The sequence below is a fragment of the Macadamia integrifolia genome, unplaced genomic scaffold (genome assembly GCF_013358625.1).
Source record: "Macadamia integrifolia cultivar HAES 741 unplaced genomic scaffold, SCU_Mint_v3 scaffold621, whole genome shotgun sequence".
Lineage (NCBI taxonomy): Eukaryota > Viridiplantae > Streptophyta > Magnoliopsida > Proteales > Proteaceae > Macadamia > Macadamia integrifolia.
This window is the reverse complement of record NW_024870499.1, coordinates 182,403-200,946: the sequence shown is the minus strand read 5'-3', so window position 1 is coordinate 200,946 and position 18,544 is coordinate 182,403. Positions and strand designations below refer to the sequence as shown.

General features: G+C 36.3%; 1 protein-coding gene across 1 annotated transcript; it reads right to left on the bottom strand.

Annotated features, from left to right (window-relative positions):
• Window positions 1–15,521: 15,521 nt before the first annotated feature.
• Window positions 15,522–16,379, bottom strand: LOC122069461. The gene is made up of 2 exons (XM_042633477.1): window positions 16,037–16,379; window positions 15,522–15,938 (listed from the first exon to the last, which is right to left on the bottom strand). The coding sequence occupies exons 1-2, from the start codon at window positions 16,206–16,208 to the stop codon at window positions 15,697–15,699; spliced, it is 414 nt and encodes a 137-aa protein (XP_042489411.1). The 5' UTR covers window positions 16,209–16,379; the 3' UTR covers window positions 15,522–15,696.
• Between the last annotated feature and the right edge of the window lie 2,165 nt (window positions 16,380–18,544).

The window sequence follows — 18,544 nt, the reverse complement described above, 5'->3', positions numbered from 1 at the left end:
AGAGTAGCTATGTGATCCCTTCAACAACCAATGAACAAGGAGAAAAAATTCTGGTTCATAACACAAGGTGGAATCAAGAGCAAAAGAAGTATTTCCAACACAATTCCAAGGCAATGAATATCTTGTACTGTGCACTTAGACCAGATGAATATAGTTGTGTATGCATGTGCAAGACAGCCAAGGAAATAGAGAAATGCCTCGAAGTAGCACATGAAGGTACAAACCAAGTCAAAAAATCAAAGGTAAATTTCCTTATACGTTCCTATGAGTTATTTAAGATGTATGAAAATGAATCCATAAGTGAGATGTATGCTAGATTGCTAGATTCACTAAGATTATTAATGAATTGTCTTCCTTGGGAGGAACTTATCAGCCCACTGATCTAGCCCATAAGATTCTTAGATCCTTGACTAAGCTTTGAGAGACAAAAGTTACAGTCGTCCAATAAGCAAAGGATATGCAAATTAATTCTATGGATGAGCTGATTGGTTCACTTATAACACGAGAAAAGTGAAAATCCCCCAGTGAGGAAAAATCTTGCTCTTCAAAAGTTTCTTCATCTAATATTGATGATTCTATTGACATTAAGGATGAAGAAACTATTTTGGCCTCGAAGTTTAAAATTTTCTTAAGGATGAATAGATCCAACGGTTCTGGCGAAGCTCCCTAAATAGAGAAAAGTGCCCAATGTCAAAGATGTGATAAATTTGGGCATATGGCTGAGGATTGTCCATCTGGAAAAATCCAAAAAGATGACCAAAATGAAAGGCATAAGAAGAAGAGGGCCTTTACAGCCACTACTTGGGATGAGCTAGGGGCAAGTGAGTCAAAAGATGATGACTCAAGTGAAGAGTGCCAAACGGCATTCTTTGGGATTGATGAACCTCAAGTGTTGATGAGGTTGAAGATAATAATTCTCAATTTGAAGAGTTGTCCAATGTTTATGAAGAATTATGTTTTGAATATGAAAAGATCATTGAGAAAAACAAATGCCTGAAGAGGACCTTGTATACATTGGAGGTTAAGAATGAATCCTTGAAGAAGGATAATGAGTCCTTGAGACAAAAAGTGGAAGGTTTGACTTCTACATTTGCGAAATGGCCTAAGAGCCTAGATGATATGATGGGTCATGGAAAACCAGTCCTACTTTCCTTCGAAATATTATGTGCAATTAATGAGCCTACTCCTGAATCTAAAGTAAAGGGTGTTATGAAGGTTGGTCATTCAAAAATGGAGAAACATTTGGGCTTGGTTACAAGGATGAGGCAAAAGCACCTTGGAAAAACTAGAGCAAAGCCTCATATTACCTGTTGTGTTGTGGAAAAATTTGGGCATATTAAGTTTCAATGTTCTTTTAGAACTAACAGGCAAGGACCCAAAAACAAAAGGTACCAAAAGATCAAAGATGTTTCTCTGCAAAGTGCTCTACAGGTTCCACAAGTGCAAAAAAAAAAAAAAAAAAAAGGATCCTAAATTCCACTTTCTGGGGAAGCTATTGTGGTATGAGCGCCTCATGTCAAATAAAATTCATTAATTCCAAGGCTATGCACACCGACTCTGATTGAGGAAGCAGCGACGCCTGGGGCTCATTGCATCAGCCGTGAGCAGTGATTTGCCAAAGAATCGGCCAAAAAAATGAGGATTCACGTCTCTGTTCCATCGCGCTAGTAAGGGGTGATTCTTGAAGAACGGAAGATAAAAACCAGGATTTTCCAACAGAGAGAGAGAGATTTGCAGAGATAGAGAAAGAAACAATATTAAGATTGAAAAATTAAACCCTAGACAAAGAAATTGCAGAGATGAGAGATGAACCTGCGACTCTGCGAGTGGTGATGGTAGACCGTGGACGGCAACAACCAGCGACGACAGCAACCTTTCCGTGTCCCCAACCGACGGCTACTCCCTCTCCGTTTTACCCTCTCCCATTCTCAAGTGAGAAAAAGTCGAGAACGAAAACGTAAAACCTTGTTTTTGGACCAGCAATAAACCGGATTTAAATCGGCTTTATTCGATCTTTTAACGGGGTTATGATTTTTTTCGGTTTACTCAGATTTCATCTCGATGGTCCGTTTAATTCAAAACTGAACCGATTCTCTTCTTTTTGGTATTTTTTTGGTAAACAAAAACTGAACGGATTCAATTATTATATTTCTAACTTCTAACCATTTGATGGATTAGGACGATCTTTGAGATGCTCGAATGTTAGAATTTAGTTTTTTTTTTTTTTCCTGTGGTGATTTGTCGTTATGATTGAATCATGGGAAGATTGAATATCATTGTCCTATATTGTTGAAGGCCCAAAACACCTTTTACCTTTTTCTAATCCAATTAGTGTCATATCCTAATATCACATGGAGAGAGAGTGTGTGTGTGTTCCATCTTCAACCTCTTACAATCTCCACTAAAACTTATTGTGATTGCAAAGCAAAAGAATTTTTTTGTAATCTCATAAAAATGTTTTTGACTGCAGCCTTCTTGTGGTTGTAGAGCGGAAAAGCTTCTTTCTTCGAATCTTCCTTATTCTTTGGAATGTTCTATTTGATATTGCAGAGTAGCATAGCTTGGTTCTTGCAATTTCATAAAAAGCTTTAAAAATAAAGAATAAATGAGTGAAAGGGGAGAACAACTTTAATAAAGAACAAAAAATGAAATTGTATATGACTTTGGTCCTTGGCAATAGATTTTTTCTTTTTTCGTTTTTCTTTTTTCCATGTCAAATTCAATATAATGGATTCTTTTGGGCAAGTTCGAACACTTTTGAGGTCCTCTCCCATGTGTGACTGTATAGAAATATTTTTTTCTATTCATTGTCATTTACCATATATAAGATTGGTTTTCAACTTTCAACCATCAAAAGGAAGTCTTTTAAAGCCCTTTCTAACGTAAAATATAAATATATGTGTATGTAAAAATATACTAATATTTTGGTTCTAAATAAATCGTATTTATCAAGTATTGTATTATTAGGTTATGAATAACAGCATTTTTGTTCCAAATTAGTCTTTTTGAGTCAGAAATATTTTTTTGTTTCTGCAATTTTGGAATACTTATGTTCCAACAAATGTTGTATAGTAAAATTGGGGTGGGGTGGGGTGGGGTGGGGTGGGGTGGGGTGGGAGGGAACGTTTTCTACAAAAGAATTGAAACACGTATGACATGCATATTAGCATAAGTATTTCTGATGTTTGTACCAAATTGCTTAAAATGTCGTCATATTCATATTTTCATGATTTGTATGTTTGAGAACATTATTTGAAACACAAGCAAGATTTTCAAATGTGTCAACATGTCACATATCAATTATATAAAAATTCATTATTAAAAAAGAATCCATTGAAATTGATTTTTTTCTTTTAAAGGATTGAAGTCAAGTTCTTAAACTTCAAATCCCCCACCCCAAAAAAAAAAATTATTAGATAACATTTTATCCTAGTAAAAATAGGTAAATAACTAGAATATGAGAACGCACATGCAGCTCAAGTGTTACACAACAAGACCAAGCAAATAAATATAGAGAAAGAATGCTCTATGGCTTGTAAGTTGTGACCATCAAACAGGAAATAATGAAGATCTACAACATATATAATTTAGACATCTTCAATCATCAAACCTAAAGAAACTAAGAACAAAATCCATGCTAACATCTATAGTTGGAAAAACAATGGGCTCAGGGGGATCATATCCATTATTAAGAGTCTTGTGTTTTCAACAACTAACACTTTTATCTTTTGCCCAAAATTTATATAAGGGAGTTCCAATTGAGCCGATACATGCTTATTGCTTCTTTTAATTACAAATTGACAATTTTGATGATAATAGTATCAAGGGCCTACAAAGAGTAACAGTGTTTACTTATTTCTTAAATTTTTTTTAATGATAATATATAATTAAATGAGAAAAAAAAAAAAAAAGAAAAGAAAAAAAAGGAAAATCATCCCAATACACAAGCCTTCCTCTTTCAAGGGTTAGTTGCAATGTGAAGTTGCCCCCGTGTTCTCTTTTCTGTACCACCTGTTGTTTTAATCCTCTTGTTTTGGGGAATTGGTGGTGGCTCTGCCTAGGGGTGTCAATGGGTTGGGCTGGATCAGTTTTGGTTGGCCTAATCGAGCTTCTCCATTTTAAGACTTAGCATCGTGATCAACCCAGTTTAAGTAATTGATCCTCAAATTTTAGGTATGGTCTCATTTATAAGTGGTTGATTTGATACTGGCCTATAATCAGCTACCAATAATTAGAAAAAGGGGCCTCAGACTGGCTTTAATCAGGCTAATGAGAAATTATCTCTAAATAAGTTATAAAAGGGCTTTAAATGTGTTAGACTTAGTAAACAGGCTCTAAATGGGCTTTAAACATACCAGGCTCAGTAAATGGGTTCTAAATGGACTTTAAACATGTTAGATTCCCTTTCCTAGCACCAAAGAGATGGGAGATAACAGAAAAAGATCTCCAATTAATTGGACACCCAATTAGTGATCCAAGGGTTAGGAGGACCTGGGGATACACATCCATGTATTGGGAATCATGCCTAAAATCTTCACAACCCTTGGATCACTTTAATTTGGTACCCCATTAATTGGAGAGGAGCCGAATTCGAAGACAACAACAAATCAACAGTTCTTATATAATTCCGTAAGTATTCATACCTTTTTTTTTTTTTTTTTTGGTACCAAACTTACTATGGATGAACAACTTCATACATAGGAGGATAGTGAAATCATTTCATATAGGGATAAGAGGAGAGAGAGAAAAAGAAGGTGCTAACATGACCTTTGGCTCAAATAACATTTTCCCATTAGTTATAGAAATTATCAAACAATAGTTTTTGAGCTAATTTGCAATCTCTTTTTAGATCCTTCATTTACATTTTTTTTTTTTTCTTTAATTTCCCTTAAAGTTTTTTAACTTTCAGGCTTAGATCACTCATCATCACATATTAGAGGTCCTTTGTTTAATAAAGAATATGAATCTTAGAGAAATTTTTAATTCATATTTTTCTAAAGCCTAGCTTGGATCTATCCAAAAAAAAAAAATTTGTCTTGATTATTATTATTAGAGTAGTTATTGTAACAATGAAAGGTTAAGTTTTCAAAAATCACAAGTCAAATCTAATCAATCCATTTTTTATTTTTATTTTTTCATTTTTAAAATTTAAACTATCTATTTCCACTTAGAGTTGGAAGGGTGCACAATATTATCTAGTGTATTGGTACACATGCATAACCAATACAAAATGAGATATTTGATTGAACTTGAATTCTAATATTTACCTAAAAAAAAAATCTAATAAACTCAAAGAAAACTGATTGCTTAGTTGATTGATCCACCAATTGGAATAATCATGAATGTTAATGACGTGGCCTGAGAGATTCCCCCACACTAAACTCTTTCTCTAATCTTAAACCTAATAATTCATCACAAATTGGACAATTACCATCCTTTTTTTTTTTTTTGTCAACCTTGACTAATCCTCGGGGAGACTATCACAGCAACCTATTAAATTGCAGATGCATAGATAGATAATCGAACCTGAGACCGTGCGCCTAATCCACACAATACCTAGTTCGCCCTAACCATCTGGGGAATTGAACCTGAGACCGTGCGCCTAATCCACACAATTCCTAGTTCGCCCTAACCATCTGGGCAACCCACGGGTGGGTACAGAATAAATAAGTAAACACACACACACACACACACACACACACACACACAATGCATACAACAGAATTCAATCTCATGACCCCCTCCCCTGGGTGCCGACTCTACAAGCCGAAGCTACCGCCACTGGGCTATCCATCAAAACTGTATCAAAAAGAACTCAAAAAAGGGTTTTTAGTGGTTCTACAAAAGCAATGAAGTGTCAATTTTATGACTAAGCCACAACCTATTTGTTGTATATCTTTTCTTATTCTAGTCTTCTCTTTAAAGTGTGATTTGGTTGTATATATTTTTCAATGAAAAGCAAAATTACTTCATGATGAAGGCTTACTTGGAGGAATAGCATCTTGAATATAGCTTAATAATACAAGGACAATCATCCAATTTTAGAAGCTTTTTCTTCCAGTACTTCTTTCTTCATTGGCCCTCACATGATGAAAAAAATGGACTTTTTTGGTTTATTTTGATGTTGAAAGGTGACAAACTGACAATAGTCTGGTTTACTTCTTATCTACAAGTAAACATTGGTTGGATTTAATGATAACCTGCTTAAGATTATTCTAACATCTCTAGTAAAAGAAGACAAAGCAATGAGAATCTGGAGGATTAATATTGAATAAGGTTTAATCTATGGTTAATGCCACTGATCATTATCATCTGCCCCATTAATTTTCCCAAGTTAAATGTGTTAAATTTGATTGATTGATGCAGCATTACCATGTCCCTACAACCTTTTTCTAATCTTCATTTTTTGCTATTATTTTTTTTCCTTTTAGTCAATAAAATAGCAAATAATCAATTAAACTTACTATTTATAGCAAGATCCCCAAGTTATTGAATAAAAAAACTCCAAAATTCATTGATTTTGGGAATATTCTTGATTCCAATTCATTGAGATTCTAGTTACCAAAAAAAAAAAAAACGAGATTTTAACCGATTCTAATCTAATTATAGATGATGATCTCATGTCTGATTTGTGTATACTTAAACCTTGTCCACCTTATGATCCACAATTCCAAATGAGCCTTGCAACAAGACAAGGATATTCCCCATTAAGGATGTGAATTTGAAATTGAAACCGTTTACCGAAATCGAATAGAGCCATTTACACCAAAACCGTGAAACTGTTTAGTAAATGGTTCAGTTCTGCTTTCAATTTTCAAGCCGATTAGCTAAACGGGTTGGATCCTTTTAATCGTTTAACCCGTTGTTTTCAAACCGAATTGAAATCGTGAAAATCAAACCGTTTAAACCGTCAAAATCAATCCGATAAACCTGTATAACGAATAATTAACCAACTTTTGGAAGTAATATTTTTTTCTTTTAACCACGTATAAAATTCTTTGGACATTAAGTTCACATTCTAAGTAATTGTTTTCTTCTTTTATATAGCTGAGACGGATGAAGAGGAATTATTTGAAGCCTTTGAATATGTGTTTTCAGAGCCTTCTTCTCCTACTTTAGCATCATCCACCACTACCACCGGGCGTTTATTAGTAGTTTTGTTTGCATTTCACTTTCTCAATGTAATATTTTCTTTTGCTTAGTTGTCCGGTTGTTTTAACAAAACATAATGGTTTGCATTTCACATTCTCAAGATTGACTTATTTATTATCAAAAGCAAATTTTTGTAAACATGTGAATAAACTAGCAAACCGATTGTTAACTGTGTAGAAACCATGGAACCGAAACTATTTACTAAACGATTGCAGTTTCAGAAAGTGCAACCGTTTAGTAAATTGTGCGATTTTGATTTCAGCCAAATAAATGTGAACCGAATTGAATTGCATCGTTTAAACCGAAATCAAACCGATTAACACCCTTATTCCCCATGCTGGCAAAGCTCGTATTGTTACCAAAAGTTTTTGAAGAATTTTGCATTGATTATGAAGAGATCTTTAATCTTGTTGCTAAGTACATCACAGTTCGACTTCAACTTGTCATTGCAACTGCTTTAAAGCCAATATGATGCTCTTTGAACAAATGACCAAGATATTGACAAATATCGCAAATGACCAAGAATATAGTACTTATAACTAGATGAAAACCATGAATGAAATCACCTTTTATCACATAATAATCATCATTGGAAAATTTTCTTAATCTGGCAAGAGAATTAAAAAATAATAAAATACTAAAAAAGTACTTTGAGGATCATGGAGTAAAATTTGAAGTTTTATTGACCACCTACCACAATTGATGAGTTGTGGTGTGTAAGAAGCTCATGCTCATCAGGATGTCCTATTTCTATCTAGTTTCCCTAAAAGAAAAATAATCATAAGGGTAATTTACAGCACCACCCTCTGGATAATGCTAGTATTATAGGAACACCCCCTCACTTTCACCAAATTAGACTCAGACCCCCTACTGTCAGTCACTGTTATGGAATATACCTTATATGCTGATGTCAGCTATTATATTTTTCTTTTAATACCAAAATGCCCTTACTAAATGTGAACTACCTAAAATATCCATGTAATAAGTCCCATTCCCTAATTGATAGATTTGAACCACCAATGATCGTTCAAAACACTGGAGATCACAGCGGCTGCAGCAGCGGTATCAACGACAACGGCGACCAGTAGAACTAGCGGCAACTAACAATGTCTCTCAACCGTAAGCCCTTGCGAAACCCATTGTCATCCTCTTATTCCCAATCTTCACTGTCTCTGGAATCACAGAAGAAGAATGTTAGGATCCACATATACGGCGGGAATAGAGATCAAAACATTACTTGTTTAGCAGCGATCGAGAGAGTAGTTTTTTGAGCGAATTCGGATGGAATCTCCAACAAGATACGATGGTTAACGATTCAGAGACTGGCGGTTGCTTCTCTGGTTTCGATCAGATCGAGTCGGATGATGAGATGTCAGATTTGGCAGGAAACTTTGGTTCACACTCACAGCAACTTTGGTTCACCTCCATCATCGTCACCGCCATCAACTTCTATGCTCCCAACTATGGCCTTACGGCCTACACCGGTGGCCACTGCAACCCTCCGAATCGCCATTTTGTCCTCCTCATTGAAGTATTTGAGAAGATCGCCATTTGGAAGAAATCCAACGGGCACCTATCGTTGATCCTTCCCTGAAGGTATACAGCTGCTAAAATTTTGATTTTGGGTAATGGGTAATGGGTAACGGGTAATGGGCAATGTTTTTAATCCATTTGAACCTATCCAAAAAAAAAAAAACCTCTTTACTTTTGCTTTCTGTGTTTCTTCCTCTTCGTCAGTTCGTCTCGGTCTATGGTATACAAATAAATCTTTCGATCGATCGATCGACCATCTATGATGATGAAAAGAGGTAGCAAATCAAAATAAATGTCTCTGATAAAGCTCTTTCTCCCTCAAAAGGGTCTCTTGAGTTCCTCTTAGAATCTCAAAAACCTAGAAGCAGAGGGATGGAATCGGATGAGATACAACGGCGCAGTTCCTGAATGCTCCTGAGCTTCTCGGAGATATCATTCAAGAGGAGGAAGAGGGAGGGGGAGGGTATAATGGTCATTTTAACTCTTCATTTAATGGTGACTAACGGTAAGGGGTCTGAACCTAATTTGGTGAAACAAAAGGGGTGTCTGTATAATAGTGGTATTCTTTAAGGGGTGGCGTTGTAAATTACCCTAATCATAATAATAAAAAATGTTTTTATATGAGATAAATAATGCATACACGTAAAGAAGGTTGGATGAGGTCAGGCAGAGGTAAAGGTAGAGGGAGAAACATTGGTGGTGAGGCATTGAGAGTCGCTTAACTCTATTATTTAGTTGTTGCATCATTCGCTTTGGGTTGGTCCCTTGTCTCTGACTAATAGAGAGAGATTTGAGCCACCAAATTATATGAGAGAGAGAGAGAGAGAGAGAGAGAGGGCTATGGACCACAAAAATCTCACGCGATTGGATTTTAGGAAACGACTGGACAGTGATTTGCACACGTCATTTTCTTTTTTGATTTGTGGCTTATAGTGACCGCACACGTCACACTCTATCATGGCCTTTTGTTGAAAGCGTGTGTCATACGGCGTATCCAATATCCATCGCCTTCCTTGAAGGGGCGCAGCCAGTTCACGCCATAGCGTTTCGGTCACTTTCATACGGAAGGAATAGCCATCGAGATCTACAGTGACGTCCGGAGTTGGAAGCAAGGTTTGAGGCTTTCAGCATGGTTTAAGTTAACGGTATCGAGTATGGGTCAGGGTTACTGCTGATACCATTTTGATATCGATATAGATCGGGCTGTATCAGTTGATATCGGATGGTTTTGCACTTCATAATGCAACTTATAAATTGATTTATAAATTGTTGGTAATTAAATCAATAGATGATATATATTTGGTTTTTTTTTCTTGGTAAGAAATTAAGAATTATATTTTTTATGTTAACATCATCATAGAATGTAAAGATGCTGATTTTTTGAGCACATATATTTCTTATAAAGAAAGACTCACCTAATATTGAAATACCTTTAACCAATAATGTTGATCTTGATTCACTAGACAGTAAATTGATCTTAAAAGATCAGTTTATGAAGAATATAATGGTGAAGGTACTCTTAGAAGGAGTAAAATGTTTTTTATTAATATTTTTTTTACTTATTATTGTATTTATGTGTCTTTTAAATTTATAAAATATGTTTAAAATCTTTTTCTTATTGTGTGTTTATTGCCTTTAAGATTTGAATTTACGATCACCCTATTGTTTACTTTAATAAAGCAAAATGTTGGAAAATCCTTACATCTTGCATGAAGAGACTTTTGGCTCTATAAATAGAGGGTGAGATGCTTATCAATTATTCATTAAAATAAGTTTACTCCTTGTTATTAATTTTTTTTTCCCATTTTTTGAAGTTTTTTTCTTTTTTATTTTGAGAGTGTTGAGCATGAGTCCACATCCTCTGTAGTGAGTGGTGAAGTGTGATGAATATCGGACGGCAAAGAACATTTAGGCATGGACCTTAAAAGACACTCAATCACTCGATAGTCACTGTACCAATACAGTAGCTACATACGATTTTCACACGTTAAGTATAGCCTTCATTGCTCTTGGTTGGGCGAATGATCTAATTGAACCATCTAAGGTGAGACTTGAGAGTGATTATTTAACACAACTTACCATTCAAATATTGCAGAATCCGAATTAAGTGAAGTTGGTATACTCTCACAAACTTCCAATTTGAGATGTAATTTTCTTTTTCCCCACAAGACACCACAACAATTGCAGTTGACGGTCGATCAATAGGATATAGCAACGTGGTTCACAACTGTCCAAACCACACCAAAACTTCTAAATTTATAAGAGAAATCTTGATTGCTTTGTCCCCTTGGATTTCGCTTTATTAAAAAAGAAATCTAGGCAAATTATAAAGATACGATCACTTATCTTATTAGATGGGGCATCCCTGTCCCCTAATTACTAGATTAGGACCCACAGATTACATCACTCTAAAACATTGTTTTATGAATAGGTTCATTTCACCACCAAAAGTAAGGGTAAAATTGTTCGATTCAGATTGATCTGTATTCATAATGTATTAATGTTGGCTGAGACTGATACAATTATCGATATCAATTAAAACCACGATAGATAAACAAAGCAGCAGATCAAATTTTTTTCCTCCTTTATCCTAATGAGCATCACTAATCAATGATCAATCTACTAGACGTTATTAAGACCAATGATCACCTACTCCTATATATATCCACTTATTGGCATTCGCATACAAGAAATGATTCCATATCATACTTCAAATTACTCCGGCCCAACCATTTTTTTGAATTGAAAAATAAGAGTGTGGGCCCTCCAATGAGAATGGTATACAAGCTGGAATTCCAATCCAATGGAGAACAATGCGTCCTTCAATCGTTGTGATCATTATTTTCTGTCAAAATCCGATACATGGTGGTGTCATTAATGTAGTGCCCCAAGTTTCTCCGTAGCGCCACAGACATGGGATGTAGCGCATCCAGGCACATATCCCAGCATATGGACGCGCATACTCAAGGGTCTACAGCCACCAGATGTACGCATGCCACACGCCGTGTCGTGTTACAAAGAAGTCCAACGCCCCAACGAACACCCAAAATAAGAAGAATGAGATGACGTCTGCCAGATAGCAAATACGACACTTCAGCTTACAAATTTTGTTTCTGTAACATTGCTTTCGATAATGTTTCTGAAAACGTTTCATGTTAAAAATAAAAATTTTAATTTTTGTATCAAAATATGGTTTTTAATTTTTTAATGAAACTGAAATGATAGAATTGTCTTTTGTCATTTTGTAAACTCCCATTTCTACTGGTTTATTTTTTTCATTTTTTATCAAAAAAAAACAAAAAAAATGAAACATACTATAGATGCAGCAAGCGTTTTATTCTGTTTTAGAACGAAAAAACTCCAAAAATGCTTTTCTGAAACATCACCAAACGGAGTCTTTATCTACTATTAAGCATTGTTGGCCATTGGTCAGTAGCCTATTGGGCGCTACAAGGACTAATGAATTCAGCTTCTCTCCATAGAGTGCATCGCCCATAGAGGACTTATAGAGGTTTGGCCATCTGGGTGCATGACACGTGGAAGAAACGATATAGAGGAAATGAATCCAGAGTATTAGAATGCATTACCCAGAAAGTACGCAAAGGAAATGAATCTATAAAGTATTAGAGTGCATTGTCCATAAAATGGCCACAGAGGCCTGAGTGTGTGACATGTGAAGGAAACAAATCTAACAGTCAGAATGACTTCTACCTACTCAATCCATTCATTCCTATTTTGATCCACACTCAACACTAAACAATTCACTCTATGGAGATGAACCGAATCTAGGGTCAATGGCCACCTAAACATACACATTCACCCACTAACACATGCATACGACAAGGTTCAATCTTAGAACCTCCTCCCCTGGGAGCGGATTCTTCAAGTAGCACTACTAGGTTAAGTAAATGTTCGTGAATTCAGTGTACATACATATAAAAAAAAAAAAATAAATAGGTAGAAATGAAACAAAAATTAAATAAATCAAAAATGATAGGAAATTTTTATTTTTATTTTATTTTTTTGGATAAGATGGGAGATTCAAGCTCTACAACAAAACAAAGGAAGGGGTCTCCCCAATCCCCTTGAGTCCATGATGGTCAGGTCAAGTCAATTCAAGTCAAAGGTTTGCCTCGTTGTTATTGCTGCAATACACGTTCACCATGTGTTTTCATTAAATTGTGCAAAAGATAGATGGTCCACAAGGGGATCGGCAACAGAATCAACCTCCACAATGGGTGCCACGCATGGATAAAAGGCCCACATGTCAAGGAGGCAAAAAGCTTAGCTATCATTTTCTCTTAGCCATTTACTGAAATTTTCATGTGACAAAATAAAGTGAAGGGTAAGGTTTCATACACTTGTCCATTCAGATCCTGCAATAGTGAGAACCTCGTGCATTAGATATTTAGATTACTCATTTTCTAATTCAAATTAAAGCATTAAGAAATTAGAGAGAATCGAAATCTGAAGAACATAATAAATGTAAATGTATAAACATGAAAATGCATATCAATAAAAATAAGTGATTGAATTTAGGTAGATCATCTCCTAAGAATTCAATGGTTGGATTTATCATTTGACCTTTTCATGTGATGAAGCCAAGTGTTTCAATCCCCTAGTGCCGACTGGAGACCTTTACGTGATCTGTCATTTGAGGAAACTTTATCTAAAAAAATAAAATTGTGGTCAAACTTATGGGAGAAGTCTGGACATGCTATGAGCTGTCAGGCTTGTGTCCCTCTCTCTCGCTCCTCATGAAAATAATGCACATACCTATGTGTGTTCGCCGTTACCATTGGATGGAGTACCTCATTCTTGGAAAAGTAGTGGCAAACCCCAACCTCCACCATAAGCTTATAAAATCGTTAAATCGTCCCCTAAACAACTTCAACAGCCCAACCAAAATTTCTTCTTTCTCCCTCTCAATAATCCATTTAAGGATTCGGTTCCTCTCCAAATAATTGGACGTCCAACTAGGGATCCAAGGTCTAGGAAAACCCTTGACATGCATCCTAATATATGGACACGTATCTTTAGGTTCTCTCTCAACCCTTGAATCATTAATTAGAGGAAAAACTATATGATTACCCATTTTTAGATTTTTCCTTACAAAACTATCTACTGTATGTATTAAATAACAAAAAAACACAAAAACATGTTTGGATTTATAAAACTAACCAAAACAGTGATTTTCCTTCATCCTCTAACATATTTTGATATTTTTGCCCTTAATTCCCTATGCCAGCCTTGTATCCCCATCCCCTCATCTTCAATATACCAATGCCGCTGCTGCCACCTCGTCCACCACCACTCCCATCAGCTTCACCACCTCTCCCCTCGACCATGCTCACTAGCCACCAACTCCCACACACCCCTTATTGCAATAGCCCCCAATCCCACCGCTCTTGTCAAAACCCAGGACATGCAACGCCACATGTTTGTCGGCTTCAATGAAAAATTTGAGGCTGATTTTAGGAGTTCAAGGACAAGTCCTATGAGGAGGAAGAAGACATCAACCCATTTAAATGACTCATCTCCATCTCCGTTTCAATTTTGGGGCCATAAGTCCAAGTAAAGCTAAAAAACACTCAAATTAGAACAATAAAATGAGAGAAATAAACATGAATAAAATTATTTCTGTGTCCTCATTGTGCATCTCAGTAGATCAATGGTGGCGATCAAAGAAAAACAACATGTAATTATCCTTGGCTAAAATGAGAAAGATATTAAAATTATCACCTCTGGAACCCTAGATTATTAGTTCATTCACGAGAGACTTTAAACCCGTTATTTATTTATTTATTCTTTTCTAGGTGGATTAAGATAGATAGGAGGCTGCTGGTATTGATGGTGGCAGTGTCGAGCTTCGATGTACTTGTGGTTCCTTTTAGGTGCTTCGCCGGTTTTGCTTGCTTGAAGGGTTTGCAAGTGCCGAAGGGTTTGTTGATTAAGGAAGAGTACGGTGGAGGTGTTGTGGGGGTTAGGTTGTGAGATTTGCAGGTTCAAATTGGCGGTGGATGGCAGCAATTATCTATAGAGATGGGGGCCAAAAGGGTGGAGGATTGCAAGGGTGGACACTATGATCAGAGAAGAGGAGAAGGTGGAGGGGTTAAAAAGTCAAAAAAGATGCATAATTAAAGCAGCAACACTGTTTTGGTTATTTTTGTAAAACCAAACCTAATATTATGCATTTTTGTTAAGTGAAACAAATAATGGGTAATTTTGTAAAGGAAAACCCAAAAATGGGTAATTTTTTCCCTTTTTTTTTTTGTTAAAAAATGTGTCTAGGCTAGCTTACGCGCACCTCAATTAATCCATATAATCCCTAATTCACCCTAACCATATGAACAATCCACATGTGAGTACAAAATAAATAAGAAAACACACATACTCACACAATGGACAAGAAGGCCTTTCAAGGCTTTAACGAGATACTCAAATCTTCTATGATGAGCGATGAGTAACAGTGAAGATTCAACAGCTGAGAAAACCCCGATATACACCCCCACTGTTGGATCTTTCACTGCTTCTCCATGGAGGATTTTTGTGCTTTAACGAGCCATTAGTGTTGAAAGGCCATTTTAGGGTTCAATGGGTCATTAGGATCTCCACAAAAGGCTCAAAACACACATAATACATACATATACGAATCCAAAGCGGCAAAAAAACCCACTTAACCATTACCACACAAAGGCGTCTGCGTACGGCGGTGGGACAGAGGCGGGTAGCAGAAGCTTTGGAGAAAGAAATTCTATTTCTGCTCGATGAATCGAAGGAAAGTCCAAAAGGCGAAGACTTAAATGATCCATTGTCTGTCAATAGCAGTCAGAAGAGACAGAAAAAAGGTAATTATTATTATATTATATTATATTCACAAACGGATGAACTGACCCAGACAACAACAACAACAACAACATCAACTACTTCTATCTTTTTACAAAATTGAGAGTTAAGAAACTATAATCACAGATATTGATAATCACAGATGAACTCCAATTGCAGATAGATCTAATACGAGCAACCCATCCGTTGTTGTTGCACACGATCCCTGAGAATTCCATTATACAAAGCCATTCGATTTGAAGACATTTCTTGAACTCTGTAGCTTTGAGACCTGCAAATTCTATTAGACGTCATTGATTTCTTGCTCTGTTCCTTCCTGAATTCCTCACCGTTCCTAATCGGATCAACCACATCAGCCGCAAAATGAACCCTTTTCTTCTTCTTCGATTTATCTCTCTTCTTCCCATCTGAAAACAGAAACAAAAAACAGAGCTGAGTCAAATGCAGAGAACTAGAGTTATCAAAAGAAGTAAAAGAAAACAGAGAACCCAGAAAGCCCACGAACCGGAAGAGATGCAGGATCGTAGAATTCTTCGCGAAGATTCGGAATTTTGATCAACAACGAACTGGGTAGTGGAGAGAGGCTTCTGGAGACAGAAGGCGAAGAGAATTACTGTTCCTGAAACAGCCATAGCCGTTGCTAAAGCCACCCCCTGCGAACTCAGAATAGCAGACATGGTAGAACAGACCAGAACAGAACAGAAAAGAGGAGAAGAGAAGATAACAGAGAGGACCCAAGAACGGTTTTCTTTGTTTCTTTCCTTGGAATCGGTTGAAGAAGGAGAGGCGTTACATCTGTATCGGAAACATAAACATAAATAAATAGAGTGAGAGAGAGAGGGAGAAAGGGAGAGAGAGAAAAGGATCAGTGGAAATTTCGCTCGTGTACGGTTCACCGCATGAGAAGGCGGCGAATACACCAAAGGTAGAAAGGAGTCTCGTTTCTACTGACTTCACTCACGAGTCCCGACTGGGAGATGACCCGTCCATATCACGAGTTACTTTTTTCCTTTTATTTATAATTTTTTTTGTTTTGATTCCTTTCCTTCTCACTGGATTGGTAGCCTTTAGTGCCGTTACTAAACAAGTACAAGCACTAACTGAAAAACCCTTGGATGAATGGAAAGGTCAAAGGCTAACCCTGTTTTTAAGACCAAGAGAAAAATGAAAAATTGATGCCACCAAATTGTTTACTTTAGTGGCCGAATTTGCGGATGATGAGTCATTAATTGCATTACTAGAGAAATAAATTCTAGGGAAAGGAAAGATTTATGGTTCATTGAACCGGGTCAATTGGAATACAAAGGAGATCTTTTACTACATTTGAATGAAGGGAGAGGACCATGATTTCAAGAATTGGGATTGGTATGGATTACAAAAAAGCACTAGATGCTAAAAATGTATTGATTCCAAACCTATCCATTTGTCGAAACTAATCTGGATCCTGCTGTTTTAAGAACCAGGATAAGATTCTAGTCGATTAGTATTGGATTTCTAGAGCTAGGGCATATTATGGTGAATTTTGATCGATCTCTGATTAATTTAGACCAATTTTGATCTGAGTCAGATCTTGATTCTATTCTTTTAAATCCTATTGAGTATTTTATGCGACAAAATAAGAACAAAGAATTTCGCCTTTCTCCTTTCAAGCACCAAGTTTAAAGTATTATGCAAATCAAACAAAAAACCTTAGTCCAAAAGAAAGGTTTAAAGCTAACCTTGTTTTTAGGTTAAAGCTAACCTTGTTTTTAGGTTTAAGCACAAAAGGAAAAAACACATTGGGACCAAAATTTATTTACTTAAGTTGCCTAATTTGTGGATGATGAGTCATTAATGGCATTACTAGAGACAAAATTAATCAATTTTAGGGAGGGGAAAGATTTATGGTTCATTGAAACGGGTCAATTAGAGTAGCCAAGGGGATCTTTCACCACCACATTTGGAGAAGGGGGAGGAGGACAAAGAAACAGAGTATTTTGCCTTTCTCCTTTTTTGAACTCTTGAGTTGAAACGAATGGGAAGCTGGGCTTGCTTTCTCTACACTCCATAGAAAATGGATCAAATGAAGGGAAGGTTAGGTACCAAACTAATTTGCTGAGGTCCAATCATCAATGGTCCATGCGCAAGAGATGGATTTCAGTGGTTCATGAGTTCATCCATCATAAGAACTGTATGGGTAGTTTAGGTACCACTATAGACCATACCCGTACTTGGCTACATTTCATGAATACCCAAAACACCCTTTTATTGGAAAAAAAAAAAACATTTTATAACCCATTTTATAATGACAAAACTACCCTCTCTCAAATATGCATACCACCCTAAACCTTAGTTTCCATAAAGGATCAGTCGATCCAATTTGATTTTGCAAACCTGCTGTGAATCCAATGCCCGGAGCACAAGGAGGTCAATGGTTCAACTCGTATCACATAGTGACATAGTGTGTGAGTTTGTATTTAGTGTGCCTCCTCCCCCTATCTTTTTATCATTCCCCTTTCCCCTCTATTGTGTGGGAATAATATCCCAATGGGCAGTTCATTAAGAATAAGTAAGAAAAAAAAAAGGGTGAGGGGTACACTGACCCCATGTGGTAAGTTTTAGCAAACAACATCAATGGGGACATGAGGTGAGGGATCATACAGGACGGGGCATGGGCTCAATTCAAACGAGGAAGAAAGAGAGAGAAACAATAGAGTTGACTTGTGGTATAAGGGTGGTGTGCCAAACTTTTTCTCCCAATCCATATTGATACAGAGCTTTGCCTTGCCTTGGTCACCTTGTAAAATTTTTATGCTATCATGAAAACAAACAAGGCTCAGGGTTGTTGGTCATCCTAACAATTGGATGGGTTAACCTAATATTTATAAGGAACAGGGTTCTTTAAGCAAGCATCATTGAGAAGTGCACTAGTAAAAATATTAGCACATTGAAAGGCAGCAAAATCATTTCAAATATGAAAAAGAGAGAATAAAAAGAGACAAAAATATTTCAATGAAAGTTGAATGGTTTTCAT